Below are 17,896 nucleotides of genomic sequence, written 5' to 3'. Positions count from 1 at the left end.
ATATAAACCCAAAATACCATTCACCAAAAATATGGATTCCAAAAATAGACCTCTGGGCCTGTCTGTGAACCGGCTAGGAGGGAGGTAAGGAGGATGGGTGAAGCCAGGCAGCCCGGCAGCCCTCAGGGCCTTGTACCTTCAAGCGGAGATGCTGAGTTCTGCTCCCTGTTGACTGATACTTTGTTCATGTAAATGTACTCCTCATCAGAACCTGCAGAGGGAAAAGCAGGAGATGTGGCTTCATAGGACTTTGTTTCACCCCCAGAAACAAACCCTGCCCACCTAAGGTATCTTCGCATGCTCAGGACCCAGGGAGAGCACTTGGCACGGGGTTGGCACGATGGCTCAGTGGTTAAGAGCAGCTGCTGCGCTGGCAGAGAGATAACCAGGTTCAGTCATCAGCACCCACACAGTGGCTCACAGCTACCTGCATCTGCAGTTCCAGGGGCTGCAACACTGTCTGCTGGCCTCTGTAGGTACCAGGTACATATGTGACGTACATACACACATAGGCAAACCACCCAAACGTGTAAAATAAAACCAAGCAATTAATCACGAAAAAGGAGCATTTGGGATTTCAAGCTCTGTAGAGTTAGTCATAGAGACAGGTGGCAGACTTCTAGTGTAGAAATGACAAGATGCTGATGCTGGCTTTCTACCCTAGAGTGGAGGATAGAGGGGGGAAGAGCTTTAGGGCTAGAATATGTAAACAGAGATTGTGTTTTCATTTCCACCCACCCAGACCCAAATAATCACACAGAAACTATATTAATTAAAATACTGCCTGGCTGACAGCTCATACTCCTAGCTAGCTCTTATATCTTAAATTAAACCATTTCTGTTCATCTATGTTTCGCCACAACTGTGGCTTACTGGTAAAGTTTTGGCATCTTTCTTCTTGGGCGGCTACATGGCGTCTACTTGACTCTGCCTCCTTCCTCCTCTATCTCTGCTTGGAATTCCAGCCTCGCTGTATTCTGCCCTGCCGTAGGCCAAAGCAGCTTCTTTACTTGGTGGCAGTATCGGCCACCTGCTTTCCAAAGGTGGGGTGGTAAACGTGGCTCCCAGAGCTGGAAGTAAACAGATCTCTGCTGTGTTGGAAAGCCGAGCAGGGTGGAGCCAACAGCCAAAGCAGACAGCAGCTCTGGTGCTAGCCATGCCTGCTCAACAATTTAGAGCAGTGATCCACAATAAAAACATATTCAGATGAAAACAAATCTCTAGATGGGTCATAATGTCTTTAAAAAAATGTACAGAGGCTTAAGGAAAAGAAAGAAAATGGGTATAGGCAATTATAGAAAAAATAGCTTTCAAAAAATAAAACAAAGCATTTAAAGAGACAGTGAAAGTAATATAAAAGAGTACAGACAGTCATAAATGAGTAAAGATAATAAAGTAAATATTAAAAAGTAATAGAGCAAAAAATAAGCTAGGTAAAGATAGAATACACACAGAGAGTATGGATTATGTATATTATTGTGTATACTCTTTAAAATTTTTGACTGTTAATGATCTAACTGCAGAGAGACATTGGATAATAGAAAAAACTTCTGAATTAAATCAGCCAGTGTATTTCAAAGATGTGTTGACCTCAGAATGGAAACCAGGAAATTAAGTAAGATTTGGTTTAAAAGGGAGAAACCTCTTGATAAAGAGAAATAACAGCTCATCTACAGAGGGGAATCCCACATCAAGAATGGGTAAACAAAAGGCCATTCATCCCTCAAAGAGCTACGGTGCATTCCACAACTGAAGATGTCTCTGGACCCTTAGCATTGTAAAATATTTCCTATCTGCCTTTCCCACACTGGTATGAATCATCAGAATGGACTAAAATCAGAAGTGTCTAGCATTAAAGTAAACCATGCTAAGGGCCTGGACATTTAGCTCCTAAAGCCCAGGGTGGAGATGGATCAGCTTAGGCTGCTGGAGGAGGAGAAGCTGAATGAACAAACCACTCAGGGTAAGAAGGCTGGGCACAGGAAGTGAAGAGTACCAGTACTTTGTTCTGTCCCACAGATTGAAACTTGTAGTACTACAACCCAGGTCCTCTTTTAAATTACTGATGGTCAGGCACCATTCTGATTGGTGCCTGCTGGCAGGGGGGTGCCAGTGTCCTGCCACATGCCTGGTTCCTAGCCCCTATGCACCCATTCTCAGAAGCTGGTGAGAAGACCCTCCATGATTTCTCTTCTTTTGAACCCTCTTGATGGTCCTCTGTGGCTCTTCATTTGCATTTCCTAGCGACACACAGCTGGCAAATTCCTGTGGTTGGACCGTATTCCTGAGCCAATAGACTCAGTGCAAACCTTTGCCAAAGGATCCAATTCAATGGCAGTCTCTTCCATGGCCATAGACTGCTGACTCCAGACAAGGGCTTGCAAAAGAAGCTAGAGCGCCCAGAGGGTCAGGAGGAGGGCAGATGGGTTCTAGCTGTTAGTCACAGTGGCACCATTTCAGTGGCCAGCCTTGCCAGGACCAGTAACCAACATTGCCCCAGTCCAGATGTCTCTGCTGGTGTGATGGGGATGGAGAGAGATGAGAGACAGAGCTCTGCCAAGCTATGCTGTGTGCGGCAACTTCTGGAAAGAACCTCTAATCCCTGAGCCTTGGTCGTCTTCTCTGCTCAGACGGAAAGCCATCAAGATGAAAGCCTGCCCATTGACCAAACAGAACTCAAATTTACGGAATATGGAAAAGTAAAATCAATTTCTAGCTGACAAAGATTAGAGGCAAGAAACTTAAAGGCTCCAAATAAGGAAATGGTAAAAGGACACCACAACTCCTCAAATTCAGAAGGCTTCGCCACCGGTCTGCAAAACCAAATGGATTGCCAGAGACTGGGAATTGGAGTCACGTGAATTTGATTCTGGAAGGCAAGTTTACACCACCGTGTCCTTTGTTCTAGCCTTTCCACAGTTAGAAATCTGTCTGACAGATGCGCTCCAGACACAAACAGAATCTTACTTGAAACTGTTCATTGTAATATTGTCTGAAGCCTTTGGTCTGGTTTAAAGCACTGTAACTGAAATGCCTATCAATAGGGGGCCAGGAGACCCGTCATCTGCAGAGTGGCACTTCTCACAGAACTGGGGCAAGGGAGGGAGGAAGGGCTGACCCTCTTGGCTACAGCTGAATGGGCAGAGCATGTGCAATGTCCCCCTCACAGGAGCAACCACCGGAACATTCTTAAGCATGCTTCTTGCTGACAAAGGCATGGCATACCACAGGCTGCTAAGTCCCTGCTAGAAGAGTATTCGATCTGTGCCCTGTCATCAGTCAAAAACAGGGCCTATCAATTTAAAAATAAAAACTCAGAAAACCCAGAGAGATGATCCCATTGAAAAGTATGAAGTTATTCACACAGGTGCACACACATGTGCTCTTATGGACACGGATATAGACAGACTCATGTGTGCTCACATGGACATGGATACACACACACATGCATGCATGCACACACACTCCCGCCCACACACATACCCTCTCATTCTTCATCCCACATGTGAGGACCACAATGAACAGAGCGTCTCTCCTCACAGAGAGAGAGCTGAGTCTGTGGAAGTATAGTGAGGCGGGGGGGGGGGGGGTAAGAGAAAGATAGATGGTATAATGGGAGTGTTTCGGGATTCAGTCTTGGGTGGCACATTTAATCCAGGTGACGACTGGAGAGAGAATACAGAGGTTAGGTCTGCCTGCTCTGGCTCTAGTCTTCACAGCTGGAGCCCTCTGGGCAAGTGACTTGCCAAGCCCTGGCCACGTCACTGGTTAATGACATTAACACCAACTCCCTTACAACTATGAGCTAAGGATTAAATGACATAATCTGAGTCACTGCACACATTACACGCTGTCCTAGAACACCATTGGTACCATCTGTGTTAATTCCCTGTAGTCTAGCAATGCGAAGAAGACCAGGAGGCATAGTTTGCAGATGTGTGTCGTAGCAACTAGTACATGCATGTCAGCCCTGAGAATCTCAAGGGGGGGTCACAAGCCTCCACATGTTGAACACAGTAATCTATGGACTTGGGGATCTCTGGCGGTGTTCATACTGGGGCACCTGATCAGATCCCCATAGCTCTCCACCATCAATCTGTAGCAGAGGCCAAGAGTTGGGAAAGTCAGAGAGATAAAAACCACCCTACAAGGAACTAAGGCAAAAGGGATTGGGAACGGAAGGTGCTGCCTGCACACTGGCACCAGATGACAGCGGGCTTCCTCACTGGGGCAGTCTTTATAAGGATGTTACAAACTTACAGCTTTATAACAATGTTCTAATGTTACAGATTTATGACAGTGTTACATTGTTGCATCTTTAAAGGTCTGGGAGCCTGCTGTTTGAAGGGTTCCATCAATGAGTCCTCTGTGAGGTGACTCATCCCTCTCTAACCTTCCTCTTTGTAGTGTGGATTCCCCTCTGTTTCCCACCAGTGCTGCTTTGATGTGCAGCCTGGTAGACGCAGATACAAAGCTAAGAGCCTGGGAACTGTGCAGTGTCCTGGAGAGGGGACGGCAAGCCCTTGATGACGGGGCGTGGGTATCCAGGATGCTTCCTCCAGAAGGGAATGGCTTCAGGAATCTAGGAACACACTTCAACTTTATTACTGCCACACAGGGAAGACACTTTCTACTGGGAACCAGGGGAAGGGAGCCCCAAAGAACAGCCCGAGATTCAGGCTAGATTCAGGGAGCATTCTGCACTGTGACAGCTGAAGCAGGTTAATACTTCCCTCCCCTGGCAGGAACGGTGGCCACTCCCGCTGAGAGGCAGATGGATCTGATGCCCTCTGATGGCTCTCACTGTCCTCACACAGGATCTAGTCACGAACATGGGCATAAAATTCAGCTGGACTCCGCTGCCAGGATTTCGCAAAGCTTTTCTTCTAAAAGCAACTCTGAATTTACTACGAATGAAACCACCTGTCTGAAAAATTACACAGGCGCATTCACGGCAGCCTTCCAGCTTCACCACTGAGAAAACGTGAACACCCCACACAGACATAAACAAGTAAACACAGGTAGAACACTCCAGAGATGAAAGGAACCAATTGCAGAACAGCTCCAATGAGTCTCCAAAGGGAGCTAAAATACTCCAGAGGTGAAAGGAACCAACTACAGGCACACCTACAGCTCCAGTGAGACTCCAAAGGGAGCCACGGTAGACACAGAATGATGGCATTTACACAGAGTTCCAGAAAAGATACCTTCTTAGAGTGGAAATGGGAAGGAGATTAGAGAAAACAGAACAAGGTTGGATTAAGGAAAACAACTGTCTGTGCATATGCATGTGGGGGTCAGAGGTCAACTAGAAATGTTGGTCCTTCATCACTCTTTGGCTTTTGCAAGTGTCTGTGCATTTGTGTGTGAGTCCTCTTCTATTTGTACATGCATGTACACAATGTGGCTATGTTTGCTGTGAGCGGGCTCACCTGTGCAGGTACACGTGGAAGCCAGAGGTTGACGCTGGGTATCTTTCCCACCTACTTTTCTTGCCCAGCACCCTATGGAGATCTGCTCACCTCCACCTCCCCGTGGGAATACAGGTGCCTGTGAAGGGTCTGGCTTTGTGGGTGGTGGGGATCAAACTCAGGTCTTCCAAAGTTTGTACTGCAAGAATGTTACTGACTGAGCCATCTTCCCAGCCCAGAAGAGAGAATTCTCTGGAGTATCCTGTATAGTTTTAGATAGGGGCTACCCTGGTATATACAATTATCAAAAGTTGCTGAATTGCATACTTAAGGTCTGTGCACTTTATTGTATATAAATTCTACCACAAAAAATGGTGGAAAAATCATGAACTCATGATTCTGCAATTTACAATCTTAAAACTATATTTTCTTCTCCCCCTCAGGCTACATAATACTAGTCAAGGTATTTATACTCCACAGTCTGAGTTCCCTGTGTGGGAATAGCACCAACCACATAGAGTTGTCGTGAAGAAATGAATTCATACAAGTGCAGCTTCCATGGGCAGCCCAAAAGCCCTAGGTATTCATAACAACCTCCTGTTACCCAAGAAAGCCCTGGGCATTCTTAACAACTTCCTGTCTCCTCTCTTTTAACCAGTAGGGAGAGAGGGCTTTGGACACACTCCACTTAAAATCCCACTCCCCCGGCATGTGGAGTGTGAAGAGGGTCCCCAGCCACGTCAGGTTGCCATGGACCACTGTTATGAGCTCAGCTGTGTCCATTCATATAGCAAACCCTAATCTCTGGGCTTCCAGAACTTTTATTTGAACAGAGAGCCTAAAACTAAGGTGCCAGGGTGATCCTAGTTCGTGTGGCTAGAGTCCTAACAAGATAAGACTAGAAGACACACACACAGAGGTGGCCTTGTGAGGACATGCCAGGGAGAAAGTCCTCAGAGAGAGGCGCTTTGCTGACTCCTGTGCAGTGCACAACACCTGTCTGCGCTCTACGCGCTACCATACAATTCGCGAGCTTCAGGGAAGGGACTGGAGGTTGAAACACACAAACACACACAGAGAGACAGAGACACGTACCTCTAGTCACTGGTAAGAAGCCCTTTATTCAATAGTAACACGGAGGCTTATATACCCAACCAGTCAAGTGGGCCAACAGGTGAAAACCTTATCCTTTGATCATCAAGGCAAGGCAACACGTACTCGCTCGTGAAGCATAGCTGGTACACAACTTTGACACAGCTTTTAGTAACTCAAATCAGAAGGAAAGTAAAGATCTCTAGCAGGGAAGAGCAGCTGGAGGCCAGGACTCCAAATGGTCCCAACACTCCTGGCTCTCAGGTAGCTGGAGATGTGAGAAAATGAAGGTGTGCTATATGAAAGGTCCCCACCTCACTGCGCTACGACAGCCTGGTCAGACAAGCACTCTGTGGATATCCGAGGTCCCAGGACCACACTTACTGCTGCTCTTGGTGTAAAGCCGCAGGAGCTCCGCCAGGCCACTCTTCCTCACCAAGGCTGCGCTGCTCAGGTTCTCCTCGTCTAGAACCTTGAGGAAGTCATCCAGCTCTGTCAGCAGCTGCTCCAGGGCTAGAGACAAACACAGGAGAAAGTGTTCAGGGACGGCCTCTCCACAGACCCAGCAACACCCACCAAGGACCTGTGGTCCCAGCCAGAGGGCTCCTGTGAGGCTTGAGAAGGGCATTCTCAGATCCAGAGTCTTCACGGGAGAAAAGCAGGTCCTTGAATTTGAGACAGACAAGCCTAAAGGAGTCACAAGCCTACCACTTGCTGGCGAAGTGGTGGTGGCCTGGCTGGGTATCTCCTCCATCACTGATGCCCGCCTTCACGGTTAACAAGGAGAGAACTCACCCTCCAAAGACCTTGATGGCTGCTGAGCTATGGCCCAGCTGTGCTTAGGATTCTCATCTTTCTCCCAAAGGACAATGGTCTTGCAATTTCACCTTCTCAAGTCATTTAGATAAATACTTTCTTTTTAAAAGTTCTTCCATCAAATCAAATACTATTGTTCTGCTAAAGGAGCTCAGTAATGACATGACCCCTAACGGTATTCCACTATGTCCGTAGACCAGTGCCCCATCCAGTCATCACCAGAGAAGCTTTCCCCCGCAGATGAGAGGTGATACAGAGATCCACAGCAGAGTGAGACTTTGAAATTAGTATAAAATTGGCTGCCTTCTTCAAACCCCTCCCTTAGGGCTCAGGGAGCGATGCAGAAGAGGGGGTCAGAAAGACTGGAAGAACCAAAGGGGATGGACGACTCCAAGGAAAGAGTGTCTTCCAGACACACAGGACTCATACACATATGAACTCATAGAGTCTGTGGCAGCATGCACAGGGCCTGTACAGGTCTAAGCCTGACAGAGTCCCTGTGCTGAGGGGGTAGTAAACACGAGCTCCCATCCCTAACCAAGAAGCTAGCTCCAGTCGACAACAGCTTACAAAGGAAAAATTAGTTATCTGTAATGGAGTCTCACTTAGAGGCAGGCCCCACGCTCAGCAGTAGACGGCTAACTCAAAACAAACTCAGTGGTGTTTCTGTCGATGCTTTGTTTTTGTTTTGTCTCATATTGCTTTGTTTAGGCAGGCTTCAGCTTACTGCTTGTATAGCATGACTTCTGACTTTGATTTTGTGTTTTTATGGGTTTTGTTTGTGTGTGCGCCTAGTGTGTGTGTGTATGAGTGTGTCTATGTGTGCGAGTGTGGGGGGGAGTTCTTTGTGCTTTTTATTTGTTTTTGTTAATTCTGGTTTGCTTTTGTCTGTATGTTTGCTAAAGAGAGAGAGAAGGAAGACAAGGAGTTGGATGTGTGGGGAGGTAGGAGGACCCAGGAGATGAAGGGAAACTATGATCAGAGTTAAAACATATGAAAAAGATTTTTCAGTTAAAAAGGAGGAAAGAAGTTCTTCCATCACTGAAGATGCTACAGCTATACAGTGAATCTTAGTTTGGAACACACAGCTCTCTAAACCACTACAAACCTGCTCATGGATGGCTACGACAAGAACTCTTCCTGATTTGCCTCTCCTCAGAGTCTTAACCTCTGAGCCATCTCTCCAGCCCCCTCCCCAGAGTCTTACAGGGAAACCCACCTGCAGCGGTGGGATTAATAAATCACCAGTAATAGATATTTGAACAAGTTTAATAACAAAACCAGACTCACGAAACCAAGGTTCCAGCGGAGTAGCCAGTGGAGACAGGAGAGGAAGGGAAGGAGCGCGCAGCCTCTGCCCGCACAATATATCAGTAAACATATGCCTGAGGGCAGCCCGCCCCCAAGGGGAGGGCTTATCCCTACATCTCCCTCCTTTTGTCTAAATAAGACAGAACTAACCTAAATACAACTATAAACAATAATAATAAATAATAGATATAACAAACAATATTGAGAACAAAAGTTTTACCAGACATTCTATCTCAAGGAGTCTAAATAATGTAGAGAGTAATTACAATTATATAATCTTCAACTCCGTCAAAGATCCGAGAAGGGAATAAATATTACTTAACAAATGAGCGATATCCAAAGCGTGCCATAAATGACAGAGACAACAGACTACCTGGGCAATCACCCAAATTCTCGTTCGTAATGTTGAGTCAACCAACTTTGGCTAAGGCCTAGCATGACTGACATACCATTATCAAATGCAAGGAATTTTCTTAGAATTATCCTACCCTGTCTTGGCAAGATAAGAAAATCCTGTTTCATATCTTGGTCAGTAGATGAGGTATGGGCTTTTCTTAACCCAAAGGCCAATTCTGCCAAGAAGACAAACTCCCAGTGGAGTGTCTTTGGTGCTCAACGTTCTCTCGGGAGTAGAGTGGTGTCGCCAGGAGTAATTGTGTCTCGGCACAGAATTCTAGGTTAGCTTAAAGGCCATTTTCTACAGCTCTTTAAAGAGGCTGAAGATTATACTATCTATACTAAATATAATCTCTATGTATCTAGAATACCTTATTAACCTAAAAATAAACATGAACAACATAAAATTCTCAATACCTATCTAACTTGAAGACTAAAAAAAATAAACAACTGTGCAATACATGAAGACAATGATCTTCATCTGTAAACAATGTCATTACATATCAAATGTAAACAATGTTATTACATAAATAGTATCAGAGGTAGAAATGTACATTGTGATATGGTAGATGTATCAATACAATATAAGCATACTCTTCTACAAAAATAGAGGTAGGAACACTCACATTCAATATTCAATATGTCAATATACAGGAAACAGTACCAATACAATTTTCTAAAAACAGTAACTCACAAATACCAATCATCCCATCAAACCAGTTAATTCCCCTTTTTTTTTTTTTTTTTTAGATATTTTTTTTTTTTAGATATTTAGATATTTGGGGTTGAGGGGATGGGGAATCGTTTTATGGAGTTAGGGGTATGATAAAAAAAAAAAGGGGGAATTAACTGGTTTGATGGGATGATTGGTATTTGTGAGTTACTGTTTTTAGAAAATTGTATTGGTACTGTTTCCTGTATATTGACATATTGAATATTGAATGTGAGTGTTCCTACCTCTATTTTTGTAGAAGAGTATGCTTATATTGTATTGATACATCTACCATATCACAATGTACATTTCTACCTCTGATACTATTTATGTAATAACATTGTTTACATTTGATATGTAATGACATTGTTTACAGATGAAGATCATTGTCTTCATGTATTGCACAGTTGTTTATTTTTTTTAGTCTTCAAGTTAGATAGGTATTGAGAATTTTATGTTGTTCATGTTTATTTTTAGGTTAATAAGGTATTCTAGATACATAGAGATTATATTTAGTATAGATAGTATAATCTTCAGCCTCTTTAAAGAGCTGTAGAAAATGGCCTTTAAGCTAACCTAGAATTCTGTGCCGAGACACAATTACTCCTGGCGACACCACTCTACTCCCGAGAGAACGTTGAGCACCAAAGACACTCCACTGGGAGTTTGTCTTCTTGGCAGAATTGGCCTTTGGGTTAAGAAAAGCCCATACCTCATCTACTGACCAAGATATGAAACAGGATTTTCTTATCTTGCCAAGACAGGGTAGGATAATTCTAAGAAAATTCCTTGCATTTGATAATGGTATGTCAGTCATGCTAGGCCTTAGCCAAAGTTGGTTGACTCAACATTACGAACGAGAATTTGGGTGATTGCCCAGGTAGTCTGTTGTCTCTGTCATTTATGGCACGCTTTGGATATCGCTCATTTGTTAAGTAATATTTATTCCCTTCTCGGATCTTTGACGGAGTTAAAGATTATATAATTGTAATTACTCTCTACATTATTTAGACTCCTTGAGATAGAATGTCTGGTAAAACTTTTGTTCTCAATATTGTTTGTTATATCTATTATTTATTATTATTGTTTATAGTTGTATTTAGGTTAGTTCTGTCTTATTTAGACAAAAGGAGGGAGATGTAGGGATAAGCCCTCCCCTTGGGGGCGGGCTGCCCTCAGGCGTATGTTTACTGATATATTGTGCGGGCAGAGGCTGCGCGCTCCTTCCCTTCCTCTCCTGTCTCCACTGGCTACTCCGCTGGAACCTTGGTTTCGTGAGTCTGGTTTTGTTATTAAACTTGTTCAAATATCTATTACTGGTGATTTATTAATCCGACCGCTGCACCCACCACAGTTGTTGCCATACTCTTTGGCCAAATCTATGCACCCCACCCCACCATCTTGGGGGTTCACACATTATGGTGAGTGCCTCTTCTGTCTAAATGCTGTCCATCCCCCCAGGCCTTGCTCTCCACAGCATCCGTCCCAGCACCCTGGCTAGCCTCTAAAACAACCAGGCTCCTTGGGAAGATAACCTCATGCCACCAACTCAGCCTCTAGGAAGGCCAAATCATGGTCCAAAAGACATCTCCACTGCTCTGCACAGCAAAAGGGACTTCACAGATGGGGCTGGAGGATGGAGATGCTCCCGGGCTCTCCAGGTGAGTCCCAGCCATCACGAGCTCACTGAAAAGAGGAAAGAGTGAGAGCGAAGGAGAGAAGATGGGAGGTCGGGGCAGGATCTAGGAAGCAGTGAAGTTGCCACAATACCGTCTCTGAGGTTAGAATAGGAAACCACCAGCCAAGGAATGCAAGAGAATCCTGTGTGATGGAAAAGGGGAGGGGATGGATCATCTCTGGGAGGATCAGGGTTCGGTGGATGTTTTGTTACTCTAGGACTATAAGTTAATGAATTTGTGTTGCCGTGAGTCCCTGAGGTTGGTAATTTGTCATAGTGGCAATCAGAAGCTTACAGTACCCTCTTATTACGCTGTCTGGGTCACACTGTTACTGCCTGTGGCCCCGTGTATGTACACCCTCCAACAAAGGGCACTGCATTTAGCTTGCATCTCATGGTGCCCACAAAATGTCCAGTATTCACTAAGTGAGAAAATGAAGTAAAAACAAATTCACCCACTTACACACAGCACGTCAAGGTCAGACTACAAGAAAATGAATTCCTGGCTCTGAAAACCCAGTACCTGGCCTATCCCACCTCACTGAAACACCGGAACAGACAGGCTCCTCCAAGGGATCTGTTCTGCCTTTCTAGTTTGTTTTTCCATACCTGCATACACAGATACATCCATGCAGACACACATGTATATATGTCTCACATGTGCGGGGCCAGCACTGTACTGAGCTATGTCCTCTATGCCTTTTCTTTCTTTTCTTTTTTTTTGGTTTTTCGAGACAGGGTTTCTCTGTGGCTTTGGAGCCTGTCCTGGCACTAGCTCTGTAGACCAGGCTGGTCTCGAACTCACAGAGATCCGCCTGCCTCTGCCTCCCGAGTGCTGGGATTAAAGGTGTGCGCCACCATCGCCCGGCCCTCTATGCCTTTTCTAATTTATAATTTTCCCAACTGGTCTGACTGAAGCCAACTTACAAGTTCAACTGAATGGGCTGTTCTAAAACCTGGACCCTGGCAGCTTACCCACCACTGGGAACCTGGGTTGGTGCTTGCTTTCCTTGTGTTTAGCCTCAGTTTCCTGCTTTCGTGGACCAGTTTATCATCATCATCACCACCACCACCATGACCACCACCACCATCACCACCATCAATACCACCACCGCCACCACCATTATCACTACCATTACCACCACCGCTGCCACCATCACCACCGCCTTCACCACCGTTATCATCACTACCATCGCCACCACCACCATTATCATTATCATCACCATCACCACCATCACCACCACCTTCACCACCATTATCATCACTACCACCATCACCACCACCATGACCACCATTATCATCACCACTATCAATACCACCACCTTCACCACCATTATCATCACTACCATCATCACCACCACCACCATCAACATTATCAATGTTTCATTACAGGGATTGAACCCAGAGCTTTGCACATGCCAAGCCATCATTCTACCAACTGAATTCTCTCCCTGCCTCTTCTGACTTTTTGAGACAGGGTCTCACTAAATTGCCCTGGTTGACCCTGAACCCACTGTACTGTCCAGGCTGTCTCAGACTTGAAATCCTCCTAACTTAGCTTCTGGAGTAGTACCTGGGCTTGTATAGGCTGGTATCAACCAGGGCTGGCTTGAGCCATACATTAAAACCATATGGAGGCAGTGAATTGTTGCTGGAAGTCTGTGCCTCTACTCCTGCCCCTGCTTCCTGGCATGGCTTATCAGACCCACAGACACATTGAGCAGATTCAAAGTAACCAGGGAGCGTGAAAGGCAGAGTGCACTGGGCATACCAGAAGACAGCGCAGAGAACAAGGGAGCTTCCAGGTAGTCAAACGTCTACCCAAGAAAGTGGGACACGAGCTTTCTGATTAAAGGAGACTCATCACCAGAAGGGACGGGAAGCATCCCTAGAGGATGGACCCATGATCCTGGCGGCCCCAATCACTAGGCGAGACTTAACATCAGAGCCAGGGGGGCATCTCTTCTGGAGCCTCCACCTTACTAAAGTTGGCCCCAGGCTTACTAAATCTGGGAGTTAACAACGTTCTCATTCAAGGTGAGGCGTTGCAGGACCCAGGCAGACGGACAGGGGTAAAACAGCCCTGGCAATGGCTGGAGTGAAATTAATGGGGGGGGGGGGTGGCACAATGACAGCTCTTATGTGACATAAAATGAGAGAGGGATGCCTCTAATCCAACCCCCTAACCTGGAGCACCAGCAGTCAGCACACAAACCTGGCCTGCCATAAAGCTAACAAGTTCTTTACCAGGGTTGACGTATGCGTGAAAAGACAGAATCCGGTCCCCAGAATGCCAGCCTTCGCGGGTAGGGTCATTGTGTTTTGAATAGCCATTCACAGGCTTCCTATTTGCCGAAACTACACCGAGGTCAGAGTCGAAGCAGAGCAAGCAGAGGACAATAGGAGCACAGACGGAGGACATGGAAAGTGAAAGGGCCTCGCGAGGAAACCGGGGTCTAGGTTGTGTTTTCCCTGAACTTCTGGACCTCTCAAAGAGGCCAGGCCCCTGCCACCACTTCAGAATGACCCGAAGAGGAAGAAGGATGCTGCTGGAAGTGCCTCCTCACTTCCTTGTCCTTTCCCAAAACCCTCCCAATTTCTGGAAAACGATCTTTGCTTACGTCTCACACAGCAAATGCAAACTAAGCCAAAGAATGTGCCTGGCCCCAGGGAGACAGAAGTGGCTCAGATGGGTCCTCATCACCGCCCGGGGTTATCTGCTGAGCATACGAGGTGAAACCAGATTAACATTTAGGGTGGATCTCCCTTGCCCATTTAAACCATTCTGGAGCTGCCCTGATAGGTACCCAGAGGACTGTTTCCATGGTGATTCCAAGTCTTACTAAGTTAATGAGAAAGGTGAACATAACAGATAACAGACATCCAGCAAGGTACCAAGGGCCCAAGAGGCAGCCATCCTCTCCAGACATCTTTCAGGGCTCTGGCTACAGGCTCTTGGGAATAACAATCAACAGAGGCGGCGTGCCAATTTGCACCAACCCCTGTGACATTCTTCAGCCCCTGGGGCTCCGAAGGGCAGGCCACCCCTCAGAGGAATGTGGCTGTCCCATTGAGTTCAGGGGCCCTGCTCATCATATTTCCCTTCGCCCCCTCCATCCCCCACACTTTCACTTTGGTTTCTTCCTTGTCTCCAGTGGATGGAGGGGGAAAATAAGAAGGCAGTTCATTCTGGAAACTGTAGGCCCTTGTGTGGGCTTTCCATCTCGGCTCTGTTAAAGTTCAGGGTTGTCTGCTAGGGGGGACAAATCATCAATCAGATTCTTGTTTGGGACTTCCAAGGCCCACGCAGAGCGAGACTGTGTAACTGCCCGATTCATTGGCCTCCTCCTCAGGACCCCCCCCCAGCTTGGCTCACCCTGGGCAGTCACTAGGTCCTCCTCAGGAACCCCCCCCCCAGCTTGGCTCACCCTGGGCAGTCACTAGGGTCCTCCTCAGGACCGCCCCACACACTGCCAGCTTGGCTCACCCTGGGCACTCACTAGGTCCTCCTCAGGACTCCCCTCTCCCCAGCTTGGCTCATCCTGGGCAGTCACTAGGTTCCCAGCGGTAAGGTCTCCCCTGCACACCAAGCAGGCCAGCTTCACGTCCCCTGCTGTCTCAGGCATACTTTTGTTTACACAGCTGGACTTCTGGAGAGCCCTGTTCCAGCCCGATTTTCCTTTCAAACACCAGACCAAGCAGACCTGTTCTTTATAAAATCCATATTCCAGAAAGATGTGCACGCACACATCCCCTCCTCTTCTCCCAGAAGGGTCTCAAGACCACGCTACCAGGCACGGCAGCCTCAAGAGTGCAGCTGCTGGGGGCCACCAGGAGTCAGGATTGTCAGGAAGGACTCGGTGAGAAGCAATGGCACTGTACAGAAGTGACGGTGAGGCTGAAAATAACATACAGGTTCCCTCAGGTCTGCAGGATCAGCACCTGGAAAAAACACCCCTTCACCCCACTTGAGGAGAGAGATCAAAGTCCAAATGACCCATTTCTTCAAAAGTGCCAAGAATGAGCCTACTGTGTGTACGCCCCTTAATAGGAAGTAGGATTCCTCTCTTTCTTCCATACAGTGGTGGACACATGCTTGCCCATGTGCACACCCACCCACACACCATTGACCATTTCACAGTTTATAGTCCTGTGCTATGAAAACACGCAAAGCTGTGTGACTGTACTGTTCTCTAATCCCAGACCTTAGCACCCCCAGAAGAATCCCACTCCACAGTCATTTCCCACAGCCCCCGACACTAACCTGCTCCATCTCTGTGGTTGGCCTGTTCTCGATATGTCCTGTGAGTGGAATCAGGTGACAGGTAGCCTGGTGTCTGCCTTATTTCACTGAGCACGATGCTTTCAAGGTTCCATGTTACGAGAGGTGTGAACACTCTCTTCTTATGAAAATGCATTCCTATTCTATGGCTTAATTACCTTCTGTTCATGCACTCAATTGGGGGTGTGTGGGGTTATTTTCTAACAGATACTTTAGGGAGGTAAGACTCACATGTCATACCACGCTCCATCTGACTGTCTCATGCTTGGCAAACATACTTAGCTGTGGTTGGCCATCACCACAATCATGATATAGCACATACCCACCACTCTAAAATGATTCCTTAGAGGCAAACCTTCCCCTATGCCCAGAGTGTGGGAGCTGCTTGACCTTCAGAGCTCAGCCCCTTTACCTTAACAAGAGGCGTCCACGATGCCCAAGTCTGAAAGGGAGATTTGGCTGGGTTACATGTGCCCCCTGATTGCTAGGCTGGATGAGGCTTGGTGGGCTCCATGTACATCCCTCCCAGAGTGGCATACTCAGCTGAAGAGCATGGATTTTCTCCAAAGAGGAAGGCAGATCTTCAGGCCAGGGTAGCTGTGTAGTGCTCCGTTTTATGGATGTCAGGCACTTTTATGCTCGTCCGCCGGGCCCTTCTTCACTAACCCAGGAGCTGCCTACATTTTCACAGCGGTGAGTTTCCCCGCAGACACTGCACTGCTGACTTGCAGTGACTTCTCTAAGTTTTCCGAGATACGCACACCAAAGTCAAATCGTCCCCACGCCGGGGCCCAGGCCTGGAGGAGCCGCTCTCATGGCTCCAGTGGTGGTTTGGGGCTTCAAGGATTTTAAAAGTTTCCCAGGTGAGTCTAAGACACAACTAAGGTTTCGGCTGGGCCAGAAGATGGGATAAATGAGCTCATCAAAGCACAAACCATCTGCTCTGCGCCACACGGTCCCTTCAAACTGCACACAACTCAGCTGATTTACACACAGACCTCTGTAGGTTCGCGCCTGTTATATGAACTCAGATGCACTTGGAATATTTTTCTTTTTCCTCCTGGACAGGAGGATGTAGAAGACGAGGAATAAAGATGTTTCAGTATTTACACACCGCCCAACTCAGCTCTCTATCCCACTGGGTAAGTGGAAGATTAATCCTGCCGATGAGCGCTCCCAAGGTTCACAGAAGGCCCTGAGAGGACTTGGACCCTGGGGACTGGCCAGTAATGTAAATAACTTTCTCCAGTATAAATACTCCAGAAGTCATTCTTTATCTCCAGCACCAAGGAGAGGCTGAGGGGAGAAGGATTTTACTAGCAGCGAACACTCTATTCCCCACCGGGCTTGACCTTCCAGGGTCATCTGTCCATCGTTTTTGCAAGATCTGTTTTTTCTCACCTATCTTTTGGGTCTCGTCACTTGAAACACTTTCCTTATGGCTTACTCTTGTTCCCAGATTAGCTGAGAGAGAGCTAGGGGAAGAAGACATGAGACAGATGTCTGCTGTGGCTCACAATACTGGAGAAACAACTAAAGTTGCTCATGGCCGACCTCTCAAATGGAATAAACCTCCCTTGGGAGCAGAGTCCCAGTCCTGGCCAAGGAGCCAGCTGGAGCCCCCAACCCCAAAGCCTGGCCCTGCAGAGATTCATGTGGTGACAGCTGAGGACACTACACCAAGCTCTAAGACAGAAAGGACTCTGGGCCTGCTAAGGGGCTGCCACCACAGTGCCCTGCTGCGTTCTCGTCACCCAGCCCAACCAGCACAAGCTATCTGGTGACGCACATTGTTTTTCTCTGTGTCCCATGAATAGAGGCCCTGGAAGCTCTGTGTGGGCAAGGACTGAGTATGTTCAGGGTTGGCTTCCACCACCACGCACACCCAAACAGGTCATCGTTCAAAGCCAGAAAACCCCTGCTGAATACCATGCAGACAGACAGACAGACACACAGGCACAAAGCTCCTCCTGATAAAAGAAGCTAGATGGGTCCTTTCAGTAGCTTAGGCAAAGGACTTGCCAGTCCCTGGCTGGGATGGGCAGGCAGGGACCCACACTGGTAGCCGATGGCCCGGGAAGACATAGGCACTTGCTCCTAACATGGCATTCTGAGAGGTCTTTCTAAAGGGCAGAGAAGAAACCAGGACAAGCCGAGCTCCCTCCCCAAGCTCTCCAGCCTCTCAAGGGCACCCGAGA

The 17,896-nt window shown here is 47.1% G+C and overlaps 1 protein-coding gene across 4 annotated transcripts in view; it reads right to left on the bottom strand.

Annotated features, from left to right (window-relative positions):
* The window catches only part of Afap1l2 (actin filament associated protein 1 like 2), a 102,440-nt gene that overhangs the window by 31,999 nt on the left and 52,545 nt on the right, over positions 1-17,896 (bottom strand). For all 4 annotated transcript variants that reach the window (XM_050147604.1, XM_050147582.1, XM_050147592.1 and 1 more), the window contains 2 exons: positions 6,888-7,016; positions 137-211 (listed from right to left, as the gene is read on the bottom strand). In XM_050147604.1, the coding sequence (XP_050003561.1) occupies positions 137-211; positions 6,888-7,016 (204 nt within the window). The remainder of the gene's footprint in view (positions 1-136; positions 212-6,887; positions 7,017-17,896) is intronic.

The sequence above is a fragment of the Alexandromys fortis genome, unplaced genomic scaffold (assembly GCF_014885135.2).
Source record: "Alexandromys fortis isolate MF-2015 unplaced genomic scaffold, M_Fortis_MF-2015_v1.1 scaffold_16, whole genome shotgun sequence".
NCBI lineage: Eukaryota > Metazoa > Chordata > Mammalia > Rodentia > Cricetidae > Alexandromys > Alexandromys fortis.
The sequence above is the reverse complement of the archived record's forward strand: the minus strand, read 5'-3'. Positions and strand labels throughout refer to the sequence as shown.